This window comes from Myotis davidii, unplaced genomic scaffold (genome assembly GCF_000327345.1).
Source record: "Myotis davidii unplaced genomic scaffold, ASM32734v1 scaffold64, whole genome shotgun sequence".
NCBI classification, from domain to species: Eukaryota; Metazoa; Chordata; class Mammalia; order Chiroptera; family Vespertilionidae; genus Myotis; species Myotis davidii.
Window position 1 is genome coordinate 3783682 of NW_006296226.1, and position 21088 is coordinate 3804769.

At 41.5% G+C, this 21088-nt stretch overlaps 1 protein-coding gene across 1 annotated transcript in view; it reads left to right on the forward strand.

Annotated features, from left to right (window-relative positions):
- The first annotated feature begins 11842 nt into the window (after nt 1-11842).
- ZNF483 (zinc finger protein 483) overlaps nt 11843-21088 on the forward strand; it is a 10984-nt gene continuing 1738 nt past the window's right edge. The window contains exons 1-6 of the mRNA XM_015568749.1: nt 11843-11944; nt 13707-14191; nt 16123-16205; nt 16741-16867; nt 17255-17347; nt 20969-21079. Coding sequence (XP_015424235.1) covers nt 13804-14191; nt 16123-16205; nt 16741-16867; nt 17255-17347; nt 20969-21079 — 802 coding nt within the window. The 5' untranslated portion in view covers nt 11843-11944; nt 13707-13803. The remainder of the gene's footprint in view (nt 11945-13706; nt 14192-16122; nt 16206-16740; nt 16868-17254; nt 17348-20968; nt 21080-21088) is intronic.

The window sequence follows — 21088 nt, forward strand, 5'->3', positions numbered from 1 at the left end:
TCAGTCCCGAGCGAGCCCGGCCCCGCCAGCCGCCCCGGACCGGGCTCCCCGGACCCCTTTCCCCCCTTGGGCGCGATCAGGGGTAGGTTTCGGGTGCTCTTAGGGGCGAGGGCTACCGAGAGAAGGGGAATCACTGAGCCCTACTGAGAGCTCAGTGAACCAATTGTTTAAAGTTCAAATTCCAGTGTATAGATGCCTCTATGAGCTGCGGTTTAAAATGTGTTTATTGTAATACCTACGTTCCGTTTGGTGGCCCGAGTGGTTTACTTTTTATCTACCGATTTTCACTGTATCCCTTCAGTTTGGCTGTGAGGTCATGTAGTTGAGGGGGTGGGGGGGAGGAACGCTTGCAAAATGGAATTCAAATTAAGGGGTTGCATAATTGCAGTGCTTTAAGAGATGGTACTGTCGTAACAAATTAGGTACAAGATCAGATACATTTTTTTTAATAAGAGTGAGAAATCAAGATTGTAAATGGGGTAACATTGCATTTGTTCCTAAGGGTGGACATCTATAAAGCCCTAGAGAATGTCCAGAAAGTTGGAATATCATAAAAAACGTGAAAGCCCTTTCCCTCGCCACACTTCGCAGAGAAAACTATAGTTAGCAGGTACAGTTGAGGGCACAGCCTGCAAGGGCTTGTCTGTGCACACAGGTATGTGCAGCCCCAAATGCCCCTTGGGTGGGGAGGGGATTCACAATCACTATAAAGTTCTGCATCAATATTTCCCCCCCCATACACATTCTTCCATGTTAATTCAAAGAGCTGTGCACCACCACACTTTTTGTTCATGACTTCATAGTACAGTAAATTAACCAGTTCCTTTTTTTTTTTTTTTGAGGATATTTTGGCGCTTTCGTTTGTTGTTGACAGTCAATACACAATGAACTATTTTCAAAGAATACAATATTGAAGTGTATAAAGTAAAGGTTGTTCCCTACCTCCCTGCCCACCATCCCCTCATCCCTAGAAATAATTCCTATTAAAAGTGGTATACACAACCTTTTCTGACCATTTCTATGAATATATAAAGTGGCTGCACCAAGTACTGGTTGGGGGAGACTTTGACTTTTCATAACCTCCAATAGATCCTTCTAAAGTCATTTTTTTTAAAAAAATAGGGAAACTATGTTTTAAAAAAAAGTTAGGCAAGTTTACTTCCAGACAAAACCAGCTAGCAACTCATAAGTTCCTCCTACAGAGAAATTCCAGAGACCATGTGTGTGTAAATTATGTACATGTGTACACAGATTTTTGTTTTAACAAAAATGAAATCATACTACACATATTATGAAACTTTATCTTTTCACCAAACGCTATGTCACAGTTGTCCTTTCCTATCAGTAATGATAACAGTAGCTAATACTAAGGTGCCAGGCTCTGTTTAAAGTGTTTTACTTGGATGAATTCATTTAATCTTCATAACAATCTTATGAAGTAGGGATTTTTATGACACAGCTGGTTGAAGAACATATCGAAAGCACCACATATCGGATGCCTGGCTGGTGTGGCTCAATGGTTGAGTGTCAACCTATGAACCAGGAGGTCACAGTTCATTTAGATTCCCAGTCAAGCCTGGGTTGCCAGGTTGCCTGCTCAGTCCTCAGTAAGGAGCCTGCAGGAGGCAGCCAATTAATGAGTCTCATCATTAATGTTTCTATCTCTCTTCCTCTCTGAAATCAGTTTTTTAAAAAAGTGCCACAACTGGAAAGTGGTGGAGAGAGTATTTGAACCCTGGCAGTATGGATCCAGAGTCTACTCTTAACCACTATGATCTGTATGTCAGAGCTACCTCCTTCTTTTAAATGGCTGCATAATAAATACATGACCTAATTTATTTAATTGTTCCCCTACAAATGAGTATTTAGGTTGTCTACAATTTTTTACTATTGCAAGCAAGGCTACTATAAAACTTTCTTATACATATATCTTTATGAAGTCATACATTTCTATGTGTATATGTGAAATTGTCAGGCAAAAACAACTTATTATATATCATAGTTAATAGCAGCTTACAATGGTGGTTACAATTCCAGTGGCTTTACTATACTTCTAGCTTTTTTAAATAGTTGCTTCTCCCTTCAAACTATAGTTTATTTTTCCCATTACATAGCTTCATCTTTATTTTTATTGATTTTAGAGAAGAAGGAGAGGGAGAGAGAGATATAAACATCAGTGATGAGAGAGAATCATTGATCAGCTGCCCCCTACACGCCCCACACTGGAGATTGAGGCCACAACCCAGGATATGCCCTGACTGGGAATCAAACCATGACCTCCTGGTTCATAGGTCGACAGTCAACCACTGAGCCACACCAGCTGGGCATAGCTTCATCTTCTTACTACATACACACTTTTGTTTTGAGTAGTGGCCTTGAGATCCTTCCTATCTAGAATTTACTTCAACTTTCAAAAACAGACAAGAAGGCATTGGAGGAAGGGAGGGAATGAACAGGGGACAGAGAAGAGACCATTGAGAAACCAAAATAAGATATCACAAAATCAAAGAACTAAAAATGTGCCTTTTACACATCCCCAGTGGGGAGTGTGCAGGAGGCAGCTGGTCGATGTTTCTCCCTCTTCAGTGTTTCTGACTCTCTATCTCTCTCCTTTCCTCTCTGTAAAAACTCAATAAAATATATTTTTTAAAAATGTGCCTTTTACTCCTTAAAAGTCCCCTTTCCCCTTTTGTAGGCCCTCATCACACTTAATGTATGCACAGTTCTAATCAGGTAAATAATCTTTCCATAGTCTAAGGAGATTAGAAGCAGAATATCAAAGAGTGCTCTTCTGGGCAGGTACCATTGGATGACAGAAGTGCTAACAGACACCATAAGAAATAAAAAACAGGAAAACTATGAAAAGAAACTATACGAATTCAAAAAGCAAAGCATGCTGGGGTTATTTATAAAGTACAAAAAGCACTGTCCACCTCATAGGCCCTGAAATTATTTCACTTGAATAATTGATGTCCATGGCTTTAGTCGTGACATCAAGAAATAGTAAAATTATGTTTAGTATATCAGCATCAGAAAACAAAGGAGTATGAAGTATATTTTACCAAGCCTTTCATCTGAAATGGTTATAATAAACAATTCTATCTAGAAAATCCAGCTATCCCAAATGATTCAATTATCCATTCCCAAAAAGTCCCAAACAAGCCAAAATTCTATATAAATAAGCATCATATGGTATTTATGTTGGTTGCTGAAAGAGTTAGAGGCTGGGTCCAATCTACCAACAGAGCTCACAACAATAATGGTTCATCTTTGCTCTTTTCAGTCAGTTATTGATTAAAGAATATATCACTGCACATCTACATATATAAAAGCCTAAGCGACCATCCAACCTGTAGTTATGATGCACAGTGACCTCCAGGGGGCAGACGCTCAACACAGGAGCTACCAAGCTGTGGTGACTTGGCAGCTGCAGTGACTTGGAAGCTGCAGTTCTCCGTGATGCACCAGGAACCAGAAAGGAGGGAGCCCGATTCTGGGGTGCATCACCTGAGAACCTTCCTCTCACAATCTGGAATCCTGATTCCCCACGGGCCAAGCCAAGGGACCCCACCAGTATGCCAATCTGTGCACTGGGCCTCTAGTAAAATCATATTATGACTCAAAACATTCTAAAAATCAGACTCAGAAACATCAGACTCTGATCACAATATATAGAATCCTTTCATTGTGCCCTCATTCTTGTGGATTTAGAGTACATTTTAGATCATCATCATCACCTCAACCATTTGACTGCTTCCTGGTCTGTGTGTCCTCTTCTGATACCACTTACTCCATTTTTAGCCAAAATCCCAAAGATGGCAATATATATAATTGATTTCAGAGAGGAAGGAAGAGGGAGAGAAACATCAATGACGAGAGAGAATCATTGATCAGCTGCCTCCTGCATGACCCCCACTGGAGATCAAGCCCACAACCCGGAAAGGTGCCCTTGGCCAGAATCAAACCCAGGACCCTTCAGTCTGTAGGCCAATGCTCCATCCACTGAGCCAAACTGGCCAGGGCGGCAATGAATTCTTACTGGCACCTTCTTTCCTTGGGTTCTCACAGACAGTGCCAATCAGTTCCCAACCTTAGGCAAACCTCACTATTCACTTTATTTTTCACTCCCAAATATCACTGGAAAAAAGCAAAAAGCTGACCTGGTACAATATATTACTCCACCTTGCATTTCAGAGGATGAGGCAATAATAATAATTTTATACCAATGCAATATAGTTTTAACCTTGAAAGTCTTACCTCTTACTTTATTCTTTTCTTCAAAATATATGTATACGTATTAGCATATTTATAAATTTTTTCATGGTTCTTTTAAAATTATTATGATTGAGTAATCATAATTAAAAATACACAATTTAGCCAAAACCGGTTTGACTCAGTGGATAGAGCGTCGGCCTGCGGATTGAAGGGTCCCAGGTTTGATTCCGGACAAGAGCATGTACCTTGGTTGCGGGCACATCCCCGGTGGGGAGTGTGCAGGAGGCAGCTGGCCGATGTTTCTCTCTCATCGATGTTTCTAACTCTCTATCTCTCTCCTTTCCTCTCTGTGAAAAATCAATAAAATGTATTTTTTAAAAAATACACAATTTATCAAAACAACATAAATATATTACAACTTCTTTGAAGGCTTCAACTACTAATGATTAGCATATTTTTATGTTACAATTTTGAGAGGTATTAACATAAAAAGTAAAATTTTATTGGCAATGTATCTCCGTAATGAAAAGGACAGGGTCTTTTTTTTTTTTGCATAAAAATAAAAAAGATACCCAATTGAAATTCACTTCCTTGTTACCTAATTTAACCTATCAAATTGTCCTCTTGTCCTGGACTTGTTCCTCTAGAGGCGATCAACCACAGTTGGACTGGAGATGGCTGAGAGATATGGCTTACTTTCATGAAGTGAGAGGACCATTGTGAAATAGGAGGTGTTCTTAGCCAAAGCAATCTGAAGAAAGAATATGAATGATCTAGAGATTGATCCTCTTAATAATACTATCCATGCCCATGTATCCTAAAAAAATTTCCATGTGTCCCAGAGGACCCTTCTCCAGAACAGCTCATCTGCAGTGTTCTTCCTCCTTATCCTATTCTGTACCTAGTTTGTCATTAAAACAAACAAACAAAACTAAAAAACTAAAAAAAAAAACAAAAAAACAAAAAAAAACCCAAGTCCTCTTTTACTCTCATATTAGGTATGCACCTTAATTCTTTTCTCAACCTACTGGACTCCCCTGAAACTAATTGGGTGAGGAACAACCAACTGCAAACTCTGGTAAACACTTTTTCATCTCAGTCTTGTTTGAACAATTGACTCAGTCCTCCCTTTCAAAACTCTCTCTTTTCCTTTGGTTTTCCTTGTGCCACTTTCTCCTGATTCTTTTCTGCTTATCGGCTACCTTCACTGCCTTGTCTTTTTCTGCCACCCCTTTAAGTCCTTTGGGTTTTTTAGCCTCACACCACTTCTCACCCTACCTGTTCTTGCTTTGCAATCCCACTCCCTCATCTTCAATTACCAAATGACTGTAATTTCTCTCTCCAGGCAAGTCTCTTGGACATCTCCACCTAGATGTCCTACATGAGCTTCAAGCTCAATGTATCCCCAACTGAACTTATCTTCCTTCTCAAATCCACTTCCTGCATCCCTCAGAGTATGTGAACCAACATCCAGCTGACCAAATCGGAGACCTGGGAATAGCCTGTAATTCTATCTTCTTTTTCCCTCACTTTTACTCACTCTTGTAGATCATCACTAAGTTGTATCAGTTAGGGTTTCTCTGGTTCCTAGCACAGAAACCGACTCATGTAAGTGCAAAAATATTTATAGAAGAGTACTGGAATAGTTCACAGAAACAAGAAAAATGAAACAGTAGGTTTCTGGAAGGATAGGAAGCGAGCAGTTTCCAAGAACTCTGCATCAGGAACTTAAAGATTCCCCAGGGAATTGCAACAGATGACTCCGCAACAACAGAGTCTTTCATTTCTGAATGCTGTAGGATAAGAATTATAAGCTCCAAACTTTGATTTCCACTTGGTTAAAATGAAAAGAAATTACAGGTTGAAATGGTAGGTGAGAGGTAAACCGTCTTGCTGGCACAAATTCTCTGGAAATCCAAAGTACTCTGTTGGTCTACCATTCTCAATAACAACAACGAAAAGAGATGATGAGAAAAATTTTACATTCTGATGACCGGAGGAGCACAATGAATCAATGAATTCTTAAGGGGCAAAGGTCATGATTAAATCTCAAATATGTGCATGTTCTATTTCTTGTGATTAAAATCATAGCTTATTTAATTTTAATAAGGAATAAGAGACCCCTGTCTTAAGTAATTAAATTATCTTATTTATGCAATAAATGAATTCACAATATATAAATGTATGGGTTCTGTGCGGGTCCAGAATGAGTCTCCCCAAGATGTGCCTCTGAGGTATGCAGATTGTTTTGCGCTAAAGGCAACTTTAGCTGCAGGCTCAAGAGAAGTTTCTGTGTCCATCTCACCCCACCCCCTTAACTACCTAGAAGAATTTTAATTAGAGGCCTTGTCCATCAGAGGTTATCAGAGGTACCTTCTTTTGATCTATGTATAGGGCAAGGCAAATTTCTATTGACTAAAGGTCTGCTCTTCTTATCACCCTGCATTACAATGACCTTTTGAAACTGCCAAGGCACCTCACGTCATCCCTAGCTCACAGTGTTTTATGTACCCGTGTTCCCTTTCTGTCTCTGAGCCTCTTCTGCATGAAGCATCTCTGAGTCGCTCTTGTATGTGAGGTTCCCATACGTACGGGTATTAAATTTGGTTCTTTTCTCTTGCTAATCTGCCTCACATCTATATGATTATTAGACCAGCCAGAAGAACCTTGAGGGTAGAGGAAAGTTTGTTCTCCGCCCCCCACGCCCCCGTGCCTTTTGTTAGATCAAGAGTATTTGGAATGACTCTCCCATAGCTGTAGAAATTAAAGTCACCTCTGATATCTCTGATCCAAATACAAAACCAGGTTTGATTTCTTTGACAATGTCAAGATTAAAATCCCGGGACTGAAGAGTAGATTGATTTACTTTGGATCACTTGTCCACCTTGCAGTGGGGAGTTGGGACTATTAATAGAAATGGGGGGAAGGGAAAGTTGGACAATAAGACAAACAATAAGACAATAGCAACCTCATCCCATTAGTCTAAATAGCAGATGTTCATTCTCCTTAAAATGGCCCCGTTCTGTCACTTCCCCTCTTACCTTGCCTTAGTCTATTTTCTTTAAGGAATCTTACAGTAAACAGTCTTGAATCCTTTGCATTCTGGCTTCTCACTTTATCCTGATAAAGCTCAAGTGTTACTCTCAAAGTTTACCAGTGAAATATATATATATATGTTTTTTCATGGAAACATAATTTATGTATACTATTGTATAAGTTTAAGGTATACTATATATGTGTGTGTGTTACAGAATAGTTACAATAAGATTAATTAATATCCATCACCACATAGTTAATTTGTTTTTTCTTGTGATGTAAGCAGGACAAGCAGGATACAGAAACTAAGACAGATAGTTAAACAGCAGTTTGCAGCCATCTAGAAATTCTAAATGCCAAGCAGTTTGCAGCAACCTCGTGAATCCTATCTTCCCTAAACCGGGGACATTTCAGAGTAAATGATTTGCACTCCTCCCCATCCAACAAGTAATAGCTTAAATCGCCCTACTCAGGGAAACAGATGGCAGAAATTCAATTAGTGCCATTTGCCAACCAGGCTTGCAGCCAGGGCAGCAATGGGCAGCGGCAGTTCGCCCCAGACAAACCCCCTGAACCTGTCCCCAAGGCCCTTTTTCTCTGACTCAGTGAGCCAAAGCAGACCAGCCAGGCTCATTTCCCCAGCCCTTTCTTGTTTTACTGTCTCGGCTTTAAAAAACATCCTCTAAAATTCACCTGCACTTGTGTTGTGAAATATTCCCTGCATGAAGTCAAGAGCCCACACACTGCCGAAACCGGTTTGGCTCGGTGGATAGAGAGTCGGCCTGCGGACTGAAGGGTCCCAGGTTTGATTCCAGTCAAGGGCATGTACATTGGTTGCGGGCACATCCCCAGTAGGGGGTGTGCAGGAGGCAGCTGATTGATGTTTCTCTCTCATCGATGTTCCTCTCTGTAAAAAATCAATATAATATATTTGAGAGAGAGAGAGAGAGAGATTAAAGTAGCCCAGATGTCACCCTTGGGGAATTTACAGTTCATCTGGGAACTTGTGTTCCGGAAACTTGGAAACGAGAAGAGCACTCCTTCCTCGCTGGGAGGAGGGTGAGTCAGGGAGAGACAGCAGCAGTGGGGCAGTAAGGTGTGACCAGGCAGGCAGGCAGGTGAGCAATTAGGAGCCAGTAGCCAGGATTGTGAGAGGGATGTCCAACTGCCAGTTTAGGCCCAACCCTGGCAGTTGGACATCCCCCAGGGGGTCCCAGATTGGAGAGGGTGCAGGCTGGGCTGAGGGACACCCCATCCCCCCGCACAAATTTCATGCACTGGGTCTCTAGTATATCATAAATGGGAGTCTGTGCCTTTTGACCACCTTCACCCATTTTTGCCCATCCCTACCCCCTCATTATATACTTGGTGGTCTCAGCTGAGCCAGGGCCAGAGGCAGTAGGAGGTGGGGACTTGGTGTCCTTGAGGCAACTCAAACTGTAGGAGTTCAGAAGCCTTCAGGGTCCTAAAGAGATATCTCCAAGGCTGCCTGGTGGGAAACACAGGGCTTCAGTCAGGAAAACTCCTCTTTCATCTGTAATATTTCTTTTGGATAGAGTTTGGCATTTAAACAACAACTTTTAAAACTCCTCTCCTGACCCCCTAGGCTGTCCTCCTCCCTCCGACTATGGGGGAAGATGTGCTTCCCCCTCCTGGAAGGCTTCTCCTCAAAGCTAGTTCGCTGCCAATTTACCAGCCGAGTGACCTTGGGCAGGACCCTTCCCTGCCCTGCGTGTCATTTCTGTACAACATGGGTGAGGAGGAGCAGGCAGGACCTTGGCTCTTCAGTTTGTTTTAAAGTGGGTGATCCTTTATTTTTAAAAAAATATTTTATTGATTTTTTACAGAGAGGAAGGGAAAGGGACAGAGAGTTAGAAACATTGATGAGAGAGAAACATCGATCAGCTGCCTCCTGCACACCTCCTGCTGGGGATGTGCCCGCAACCAAGGTACATGCCCTTGAATGGAATCGAACCTGGGACACTTCAGTCTGCAGGCTGACGCTCTATCCACTGAGCCAAACCAGTTAGGGCTAAAGTGGGTGATTCTTGAAGAAAGGCAGGAAAACTAGACAGATTGGCCCCTTCACACACACATACACACACACACACACACACACACGCACACACACAAACACATACACACACTTCCTCCCCACCTGTGTATAGGGAAACAGAGACTGGGCAAGGAATTGTGAATACGAGAAATTTTAATAGAAATGACAGGCCACAGGGGAATACTGTGCAGCAATGAAAACAAAAATGATTTTCATTGATTTATAACCACATGCAACAATACTGATAAATCTCACAGATATAATGTGAATGAAAGAAGCTACATACAAAGAGTAGATATATGATTCACGTTATGTAGACTCGAGATTCTAGGGTATGAAAACAAAACCATTCTGCTCTGTTTCAGTCACCCTTGGGAGGCGACTGAAAGAGAGTAAAGAGCAAGTGGGGCTTCTGGGATGCTGGATGCTAGTTACATGGATGTCCCCAATCTTAGAAGCCAGGCAGTGTCACTTCTATTGCATTCTATTGGCTCAGGTAGTTACAGAGGTCAGCCCAGGATCAAGGGGGAGGAAACATCGACACCTCCTCTCAATGGAAGTGCCTCCTGCACATCCCCCACTGGGGATGTGCCTGCAACCCAGGTACATGCCCCTGACCGGAACCGAACCTGGGACCCTTCAGTCCGCAAGCCGACGCTCTATCCACTGAGCCAAACTGGTTTCGGCCGTTTGCTCTTTCTTTACTGATGTACAATCTACCACTCTTTACCATGATGGTTACTTTGAATAAAAATGTACAGTTTAGCCACCAGTTCCAAGAAGGGTTCATTCTTTCCTGGTATGATCCTGGTTAGAGATCCCACCAGCTTATTAATTTGTTTGTCGTTTGCTCTTTCTTTACTGATGCACAGTCCACCACTCTTTACCATGATGGTTGCTTTGAATAAAAATGTGCAGTTTGGCCGCCAGTTCCAAGAAGGGTTCATTCTTTCCTGGTAATTTATTCATAGGTAGCACGTCATTTAATTACAGAATATTTCTACTAATGCAGTGTGTCTCGACGTGTAGTCAAGGATCACCTGCAACAGGTTGTATGGGAGGAGGTTCTCAAAATTTGTATTCAAATGAAGAATACCATGTAATTGTAAGGTACACTGAAGTTTGAGAACCACGACTGTTTCTCTGACCTGCCCAGTTAAACTAATGAGCCGATTTCATTTCATGTTCCTCTACTTTCCCCAGCTACTCGCTGATGTCTCTCCATTTTCAGCCACCCAAGCAGAGGTAGGTGGAGAAGAATATGCATTCAGACCTGGGACTGGTGTAGCTGCTTCTTGACTGAGGCAGCCCTGTCTCCGCAGCTTGAGACAAACTCAGCGGCTTCAGTTAGTTGAGCTTGGTCTGTCCCGTCCTGCTCCTTCAATCTTTTTCTCCTCATTCCACCCCTCCAAAAGCCATCTAGTTATTAGGACCCTCCAAATAATCCTCTAGAGCAGTGGTTCTCAACCTTCCTAATGCCGCGACCCTTTAATACAGTTCCTCATGTTGTGGTGTGCTCCAGAGTTCCTCAGCCCTTAGTAATTTTGCTATGCCCTTAGTAATCCATACAAGTGCCCAGAAAGTCACCAAATATTTATTCAGCACCTACTATGTGTCAGGCACTGTTCTAGGACTTGGGGGATTGTACTTCCATGGAACAAACCAGATAAAAAAAAATCCTTATCTTGTAGAACTGATATTCTAGTGAAGAAGACAGACAATGAGTAGTAAACAAATAAGACAATTACTAGTATATGATCTGTTAGAAGGGGAAACAGGAGTGGGAAGGGGTGGGGTTGCAATATAGGGTTAGTGGTGGGAGAGCGTCACTGAGAAGATAGGAAGGATCAGCAGAGTGAAGCATACTGCTACCTCTGTGAGGAGCATGTCAGCCAGGAGGGAAAGGAGAGTGAGGAGGCCATTGTGACTGGAGCAGGGAAGTGGGGGAAGATGTCAGGGAAGTCATGGGTGGCCGGATTCCATGGGCCTTATAGGCCTCTGTAAAAATATGATTTTTTTACTCTGAGTGAAATGGGAAGCCTTTGCAGGGTTTCAGGCAGAGGAGGGGCGCTTTTAAGCATCTCTTTGGCTGTGCTGTGAAGAAGAATGAAATCAAGAAGCTATTGCAATAATTCAGGCGAAGCATGATGGTGTTTTGGACCATGGCGGCAGGTTGAAAGTCATAAAATTAATGTTTGTTTAATTCAAGTTGCAGCATGAATCATGGCTTGCATTGAATGCATCACTCATATGCTTCTGCGGTGGGTTTTCCCAGCCTCGATTTGAGATGGATAGGGAGGGGAGGGGGGCGACACGGTTTGAGGTTACCAAGGAGATATAACATCATAGATCTGAAAACCTCAGAATGTTCTAGGCCTTGAGGCCTCTGGCGCAGCAATAATTCTGTGGCCGAGCCCACCGGCCGCTTCCCAATGATCGCGCGCAACAGGCCCGGGTGGGAGCCTATGGAAAGCGCAGGGCTTCGCACAGCGAGAGGAGCGCACCCCGGGAATCGTAGTTCTGCGCCCTTGCGCAGGCGCAGTGGTCCCCCGCCGGCTTGCGCGCGCAGCTACTGCAGGACCAGCTTCTGGAAGCTCATTGCGGTAGCGCTGGTCCTGGCTGCTGGTCCTGATGCAGGTAGTGCTTGCCCAGGGCCCCTCATTTGGGGGCCACCACCAGGTCGCCGGCTCCGAGGAGGCACTTGGGTAGGGGTGGGTGCCGAGGGATTTTGGGATATTGCGCTCCCAATCCCGCAGCTCCGGTGGGAGGTGGCCACGCTCCTAAATGCCCGAGCTCTCCCCCATCCCCTCCCTGCTCCCGGGGTCTAGCAATTGAGGTACTTTTGCATTTTCAGCGGGCAGATTCCTTGTTATGTGTGCGTGGCGGGAGGACGGCTGTCCCTTGTCTGGCAGGATGTTTAGCAGCATCCCTGGCTCTACCCGCTAGGTACCTGTAGCATCCCTCCTCCCCAGTCGTGCCAACCAAAATGTCTTCAGCGTTGCCAAGGCTCCCTGCGAGGCAAACCCCCACCTGTTCCCCCTCCCCACCACCACCCCTATTGGAGAACTTATTTCTGCCTGCGTCACATTTTCTCGGTGCTTCTGTTGTAAGCTCCCTGGAGACCTAGAGGAGTGTCTTAGTCGCCGCAGAGCCCCCAGATGCCCAGCAAGGCGCCCGGTTCGTAGTAGGCACCTAATATTTGGCCGAGGAATAAGTGACGTCATACGTACCGTGTGCCGGGTTGTGTGCTCGGAGGTGGGTAATGGCTGGTACCACCGTTGCAGTAGGAGGAGAGTGTTCTGGCACTGGCTGCGCGGTAGCACATCTCGGGCTGGGAGCTCTGTGGGGGCGGGGACCCCGTGTGACCTATCCTGCCTGCCTCCCGAGCGTCCCGTTCCCAGCTCATTGACGATCAGTTCTTTGTAGAATGCAAAGAATGCATGCGGCACAGGACAGGCTCCGCAGAAAAGCACCTGTGGTTCAGAGAAAGCGTCACCCAGAGGGGACAGATGAAAGGATAGAAAGGTGACAGTTTTAAAGAATGGAAAACCTTTGCTTGCAGAGGGAAAGAAGAGAGCATTCCGAGGAGAAGGAATGGCGCTAGTGCAAAGGATAGAAGGGCGTAGTGTGTCTGGGAATGGAGAGATGCTTTTTTTTTTTTTTGGTGGGAGGAGATACATTTTTTTTTTTTCTTGCAGTGTCCATCAAGGGCACTAGGTAGAGCTCAAGAGGCGAGGTCCTGCGGACAGGGTCTCTAGATCGTCATGCCTGACCTCTGCGTTTCTATTTTATCTGGAGACAGCTGGGGAGGGATCTTATGTTGCTTAGGCTACAGTGTGATACTGGATTGGAGAAGCCTCTCCTTAGGTAGTTTCAGTAGGATAGAAACTACCTTTGGTGAGGTTCTTAGGAATGAAAGCTGCGGAGATTGGGATATTGATTATGTGAGAAATTTGATAGGCAAGTATGAAATCAGGCTTCTGAGTTGAGCAGCTGGTGGAAATGTGTGGCCATTCCCTGAGAGAGGGCGGGAGTTGATGAATAGGTTGGCGACTGTTTCTTCCTGTAGCCCTGAGCCTTTTCTGATCACTTTTGCTTATGAGGAGTATTGAGTCTGAAGAAACTGTTTTTCTCGAGGGGACCTTTAATTACCCTTAAGTAACTCCTCGGCTTTTCACCTACCAAGAAAATTATGCTTTTAATATAGTAGCTGGGCAAGGCTGTCTTAGGCCTCTGAGAATATATGTCTGTATAACTATATCTATATATCTATATCTATGAACCAAACCAAGAACAATGTTTTTAGGATTAATGATTCATTTCACTTATTTAATATCTTATATTTCTTGACAGTTCCTACAAGACCATAAACTGAATCCTTGATATTTGCTATTTATAGTGCCTGTTGGTGGACTGTACTGATATCCAATTAGAGTCTAAGGGGACCGAGTTCCTGCTGGTGATACAGACTGCAGGCGGTAACACCCGCGAACAAGATGACGGCCATCTCCTCCGAGCCTCATGCTCTGGCTTCAGATCAACAAAACAAGGACCTGAGAATGGATACACCTGGGGAGGAAGACGCTATCCTGGGAGGAAACACTCCCGACCCGGAGTCTCTCAGGCAGAGGTTCCGATGGTTTTGTTACTCAGAAGAGGCTGGACCCAGAAAAGCCCTGAATCGGCTCTGGGAGCTCTGCCTTCAGTGGCTGAGGCCAGACATCCACACAAAAGAACAGATTTTAGAGCTTTTGGTGTTTGAGCAATTCCTGTCCATTTTGCCCGGGGAGATCAGGATTTGGGTAAAATCACAACGTCCTGAGAATAGTGAGAAAGTGGTGACCTTAATAGAGGATTTGACCCAAACGCTTGAAGGAAAGGAAGGTGAGATTTATAGATGGAGGGAAGAAGTGGGAAAGCTCTCCTTAGCGTATGAGAGTGAACTCCCCAAAAGATAGCAATATATTGCTAAAGAGGAGGCTAATATAAGACTAAGTTTAGAGGTGGGATTGGGTTTGAATTCCCTGTCTTTTACTGTGTGACCTTGGGGAAGCTACATAACCGCTCAGAACTTTAAATTCTTTTAGCTGTAACAAGGGGACCCCATCTTATCTATAGTGTTGTGAGGAATAAATAAGGCAAGTATAGTACATGGTGGATGCTCAAGAAACAATAAGTTCTTTCCCTTGAGCAAGAGGGGACTTTAGAACGCAGGAGAGAAAAACTTTACCCGGAAATGTTTGGAGCCACAACCATATCAGCCAGCCAGGCCTTAACTTCTCACTCCAGTGTGTGCAGCAGCACATTCCTACAATGGTGCTGTCCAGTATCTGTGATGAGGGAAGTGTGTTCTGCACTGTTTTTGCACTTCAAGCTGGTGCAAATAAGGAATTGAGTTTTTAATTAAATTTAAATTTAAATAACCACATTTAAATTTAAATATCCAATATCCTGTTGGATAGCACAATTCCATAGCCTTCGGGAACAGCTGACATTTCCATAATTACATCATTACACATTATATACTAGTGTATACAATGTACACTATGAATTACAACATGATTACATCATTGTAAAAAATTGATGAAAAGACTTCTAGGGTGGCTAGCCCTTTTGAGAGCATGTGGTTCAACTTGTATAAAATCCCTCTATATGCTACAAATATTCTAAATATTTATGTGTATTATTTACCATAAGGCTCTCAGTACATATGCGTGACAGTTTGTATTCTACCAGGAGTTCTGAGATAGATGGGTGTTTATCTCCACAGGCTTAACTTGTGGTCACACAGCTCATTGGTGTATCCAAAATTTGGGCTTCCTGACTCCTCTCCGACTTGTCTGTCACTGCAGCCGGTGCTTCCACAAAACTGGGGCCTCTGTGTGGAGCCCCTGCAATCAAGAAGTTCATGAATTGATTGCTCTAGCATTCAGTTCATGAATGAGCAGTTTCCTTATAACAATCCCTTTTTTCTCTTCGATTGCATAATTCTGATTCCTAACTTCCATTGATTATCTAATCAATAAACTGCCTAAAATACTTTTCATAAGAAAGTAAAATATGATTTAAAAGAAAAGCCACTTTGCCCTTATTAGAAGCTGTTAATATCTCAGGGGTATTTAATATTTTTATTGATTTCAGAGAAGAAGGGAGAGGGAGAGAGCTAGAAACATCAATGATGAGAGAGAATCATAGATCAGCTGCCTCCTGCATACCCCCTACTGGGAAGCGAACCCACAACCCTGGGCATATTCCCTTGGCCGTAATAGAACCCGGGACACTTCAGTCGCAGGCTGACACTCTCTCTACGGAACCAAAGTAGGGCTACATCTTGTGGGTATTTAACACATTCAGTTCATAGGTTCAAATTCCTGATTCTGTCTTCAGGACTCTGATGGTGATTTCAGAGCTGGAGTCAGTTCTTGAGATCAGCTTGGTGCTTTCATTTAATGAGTGACTCTTGTGCAAGGGAAGGACTATGAAGAAAACAAATTAATACATACTATATGGTTTTACCTTAATGCATCTTATAAATATTGTAAATTATGCAAACTGAATACATTAAACTGTGAGTGTATAGAATGAATGAAATCAGTTTTTTGTAATCTTAGGAATTGAAAGGATATTTTACAGGGTAAGGGGATAAGCTTGGGTTTTAACGGGAATCTATATCTATGGCTCTCCTTTCTGTTTTAAAGAGTAGGAGAAAACTTTTTCTGTTTCTTATGACCTTTTTCTCCAGAGACATATATAGGAATTTCTAGTCTGAGGAATTCATTTGAAAGCCTGGACTGTATTTTTTTCTTCCCTTCCAGTTTCTCAAGATTCTGTTATTTCCCAAGAGGAGAACCCTGAAGAAGATACAACGATTTCTGTCCTTCCAAATACTGAGTCCAGGGTAAGTTTCCTTTCACTGGTTTTCATTCTTAAGTGAATACTTACTGACCTCCTACTGAGTGGTATAAAAATACTAGATAGAATAAGTAAGACAATCTCCTGTTGTCATTCTTCAAAGTTATTCTTCACATTCTTTTTTTTTTTTTTTTTTAGTCTGGAGAATTTGTCACAAGGTTGACTCTAATAAAAACAAACATTGGCTAAAATTTAACAGTTAGTCCTGATACAATTAGCCAGGTGAAAATAGAAATGTATTTCCTAACATGATAAAAAAAATCCCCCGCTGGAAAATCAAAAGCAGGTCTTATAATGCCCACAAAAAGATAAGGATGTTTTAAACTTACTGCTATTAATGAGTATTTTCTGAATATGTTAGCCAGTTTAGTACAATATGAAAGAAATAGGTAAGTATTGATAGCTTGCTTTGGAATCCTTAGAAATTTAAATACTACCAAAACTAATAGTTTATATTTTCTGAAATCTTAGGATCTATTTAGGAATAATCCAATGCAAAAAGACTGTGTTTGGTGTTCTAGGAACCCATGACATTCAAGGATATAGCTGTGAATTTTTCCAGAGGAGAGTGGAGGAAGCTGGAACCTTTTCAAAAGGAGATATATAAGGAAGTGCTACTGGAGACCTGTAGGCACCTAGAATTTCTGGGTAAAGACACCTTCTCTTTAAGATTTAGCATCAAACCTGGGTATCTTTTTGGCCACTATTTTTGAAAAAAGACAATTGCTACTGTTTTGGCTGGGCATGCAGGAATGATATGATTAATCCTAAAAATGGGTCCTGAAAATGTACTTTTCTGCCGAGTTTTCTCCAAAAAAGAGTCTTTGCTTCATTGAATTGGAAATGTTGGGAATCATTTTGCCCTCCTCAAGACCAAACCTCCCCCATGTTCTCTTCAGATTTCAGTCTTGCTGTCTGTATTTGACAGTATCTTCTCTTCCCTGGAGAACCAGACTCTATGTGTGGATGCTGACTGACTTTGTTCTATGGAAAACAGACATTTTTCGTGTTTTGTTTTTTTTTCTCTATGAGCAGGCTTTCCAGTTACCAAATTAGATGTGATTTCCCAGCTACCGTGGGTTGAACCAGGGCTTCTGGAAAAAGAAGTCTCAGAAGGCCCCATACCAGGTGAGTTGGTGAAAAGTAGACAAGGAAATTAAACCAGTTGCTTGCCAAGTCATTTGGGAAGACCTTTTGAAATGTTGGGTGGGTCATCTTGCTAAATTAAACTAGAATGACGATTAGAATATACACGTTGTCTTCCTGGAATGTTCATTTTAACAGACTGTTAGTTTGGGTTCTCTGAGAAGTAGATGCCAAGACATGACTAGCCTTGCCAGAGACTTATTAGGAAAAATTGCAGTGAAAAACGGGGCAGGCTCTGGAAGAGGCTGGGAGTGAGGTCAGAGCGTGATTTAGGTATAACGCCTGGGAAGGAGAGAGAAGGAAGGGTGGGTAGGAAGAGTCTGAGACTAAAATGCAGTTTAAGGAAGTTCTGGCAAGTCTCCTCTCAGAGTCCTATGTCTCACAGAAATGGGCCTGAGTATCCCTGCTCTACTTGTCATCGACTGTGACCAGCTGTGGGAAAGTGGCCGAGGCATGAATGCCATGGTGGATTCATAGAGCAGCAGCAGCTGTTGTTAGCTGCCAGTTAAGTGCCACAGAAAAGATCTGAAAAGGGCATTTTTATGGACACCGTAGATACAGATAGCAAAACAAAAATGTTCATAATGGGATTTATGCTATAATGGCAAGTATAAGGAACAGTGGAAAAATATTAGGAGCAACAGCTTAATTAACATTTGAATTGAATCTTTTTAAAAATATATATATTTTATTGATTTTTTACAGAGAGGAAGGGAGAGGGACAGAGAGTTAGAAACATCGATGAGAGAGAAACCTCAATCAGCTGCCTCCTGCATACCCCACTGGGGATGTGCCCGCAACCAAGGTACATGCCCTTGACCGGAATCAAACCTGGGACCTTTCAGTCCGCAGGCCGACGCTCTATCCACTGAGCCAAACTGGTTAGGGCTGAATTGAATCTTGAAGGATCAATGTGAATTTATCCAGAGGACATCATGTATAATATAATCCCATTTTACATTTAAAAAAATAATTACTTATATATCAATACCTTAGTTTATTTTAAAAGAAAAAAAAAAGATTTACTTTGCACTATTCCATCTTCTTAACCATTCATTTTAGACAACCTATTGGCTATTTTTATAAGGACAGCAATTGCCTTATGTTTAAGTAGCATTTGGGAGAGTAATTCCAAAAATGGATTCTAAAAATGTTTTGTATTCTAAAAATCTAGCAGGTAAAAGTCTATATTGGTACAAATATATGTCCTTCCCTCTTATATAAAAGAAGCATCATTTATATGTACAACTTGTCTAAAAGTCATTTTATAACAGACTGGAGGAAAAAGTTTTTGATAAGCAAAGCAGAGTTAATAGCCATAATTTATTAAAAGCTCATGTAAAACAATAAGAAACACTGAGTCTATTAGAAACATAGGCAAAGAATTTGAGCAGATAGCTGATAAAATTAAAAATAACTGAGAAAATTAAAATTTAAATAGCTATAGACATGAAAATAATGCTCTAAGTCACTGGTCAAGAATGAAATATGCATATTTTTCTGTTTAAGATTTTTTAAAATTGATTTTGGGAGAGAGAGAGAGAGGGAGAGAGAGAGAAAGAGAGAGAGAGAAACATGAATGTGAGAGCAAAACATCAATTGGCTGCCTCCTGCACACCCCCCTACCTGAGATCAAGCCACCAACCTGGGCATGTGACCTGACTGGGAATAAACCTTTAACCCCTCTCCACAGTACAATGCCCAACCTACTGAGCAATGATAAAATACACATTTAAAGCATCAATAGTATTTTGTATAAATCATATTCACAAAGATTTAAAGAAAGATCATTTGACTGGAGATGAGTACTCAGGTACTTCTGCTCGTCTTACTTCATGTGATAGTATAACTTTTCTACCCTTTAGTTCAGTAATTCTATTTTTATGATTCCTCTTTTGAGGAAATATTAATCATTAGATAAACATTCAAAGTTAATAAGCTAATATATGTTATATTAACACAGAAATATAATAATATAGAATTAGTTGTTATGTAACTGATTAAAATTATTTTTATGAAGACTGACCAATAAGATGGGAAAGAATTTTGAACAAGAAAATAAGCCTATATATTATGCATATTTTTCTATCTAAAATATAGAGCAATTTCTAGAAGAAAATACAGTTATTAATAATAGTTAATTTTGGGGTAGTAGAATTTTGTGTTTTATAGTTTTCTGTTTACAATTTTATAAAAGTGACAGTGTAATCTCATAATTAAGAGTCAGGATGATGAAAGAGTTAAATGAATTCAAAGTTTGGAGAAGGGTATAAAGAGTATAGTACTAGAAAAGGCCCTGTGGAGATTGTGTGACTTTAACCCTAGGCCCTGTCAAATTTATATATTTGTGAGAGTGAAGGTACTGTGGAATTACATTCTAAGTCAGCCGTGGGCAAACTACGGCCCGCGGGCTGGATCCGGCCCGTTTGAAATGAATAAAACTAAAAAAAAAGGATCGTACCCTTTTATGTAATGATGTTTACTTTGAATTTATATTAGTTCACACAAACACTCCATCCATGCTTTTGTTCCGGCCCTCCGGTCCAGTTTAAGAACTCATTGTGGCCCTCGAGTCAAAAAGTTTGCGCACCCCTGTTCTAAGTAGTGTGAAGTGTTAACACTAAAAGAATAGAATTGAGCCCTAGCTGGTGTGGTTCAGTTGGGTGGGCATCATCCCATGCATAAAAGGTTACCTGTTCAATTCCCGACCAGGATACATGCCTGTGTTGTGGCTCCATCCTGGTAGGGAGTGTGCAGGAGGCAGCTGATCATTGTTTCCCTCTCACATCGATGTTTCTCTCCCTCTTTCTCTTCTTCTTCCTTCCTCTCTCTTTAAAAATCAGTAAAATTTCTTTTAAAAAATAAAAGAATAGGATTGAAAATGCTGTAGGATATTAGGGACAATAAATGGATGCCTGATTAAAGTATCCATAGGTTGATAGGGCCAGATTGTGGTTACCTTTGAAAGTCTAGCATAGGTGTTATTGCATAGCATACCTATAAACTTAGTACTATTTGACTGCTTTGAGAAGAAACAATATAGTGTAGGGATCAAAAGCCTGGGTTTTAGTGTCAGACGAGGTTAAAAATCTGGCATTGTCACTTACAATACATGTGGCCTTGGGCAAGCTACTTATATTCTATGTACCTACTTGTCACATTCACAAGACAGAGATAATAATAGGGTTTATTTCATAGAGCTGTTGTGAAGATTAAGTGAAATACAAGTAAAGTGTTTGATATTTGGCCTGGCATTTGGTAAGTATTCGATAAATGTTTGCACTAATATTATTATTGTTTGAAAAAGGAATATTGGGTACAGGAAGAATAAGTTTGAGCCTGTTTTCAAAATTTGAAATGGAGGTTAAAACTTGCATTTCTAATGATAAAGCACAAACTTTTCATCTTCCTCAATATTTTTCCTAACCCCTATGTTTACCTATTTTCTTTATATCACTTTCCCTTCCTTGTTTTGTAGAGTGTATTTGAGAATTGTCCAAGTCATAATCCTCATAGTCATTACTGCCCCTATTTCTATTTTAGTCCCAAATACAGCACCTTCCTTTATTACAAACAGGAAATATTCTGTGTTATTTCTTTTAGAGTGTGAACCTAGAGGTGAATTGAAGGAATCTGTTCAAAATCAAGATGTTCTTATGGACGAATCAACTTTAGAAAAAACAGTAGATATGTACTTAATGTGTGGTGATTATGGCTTTATGG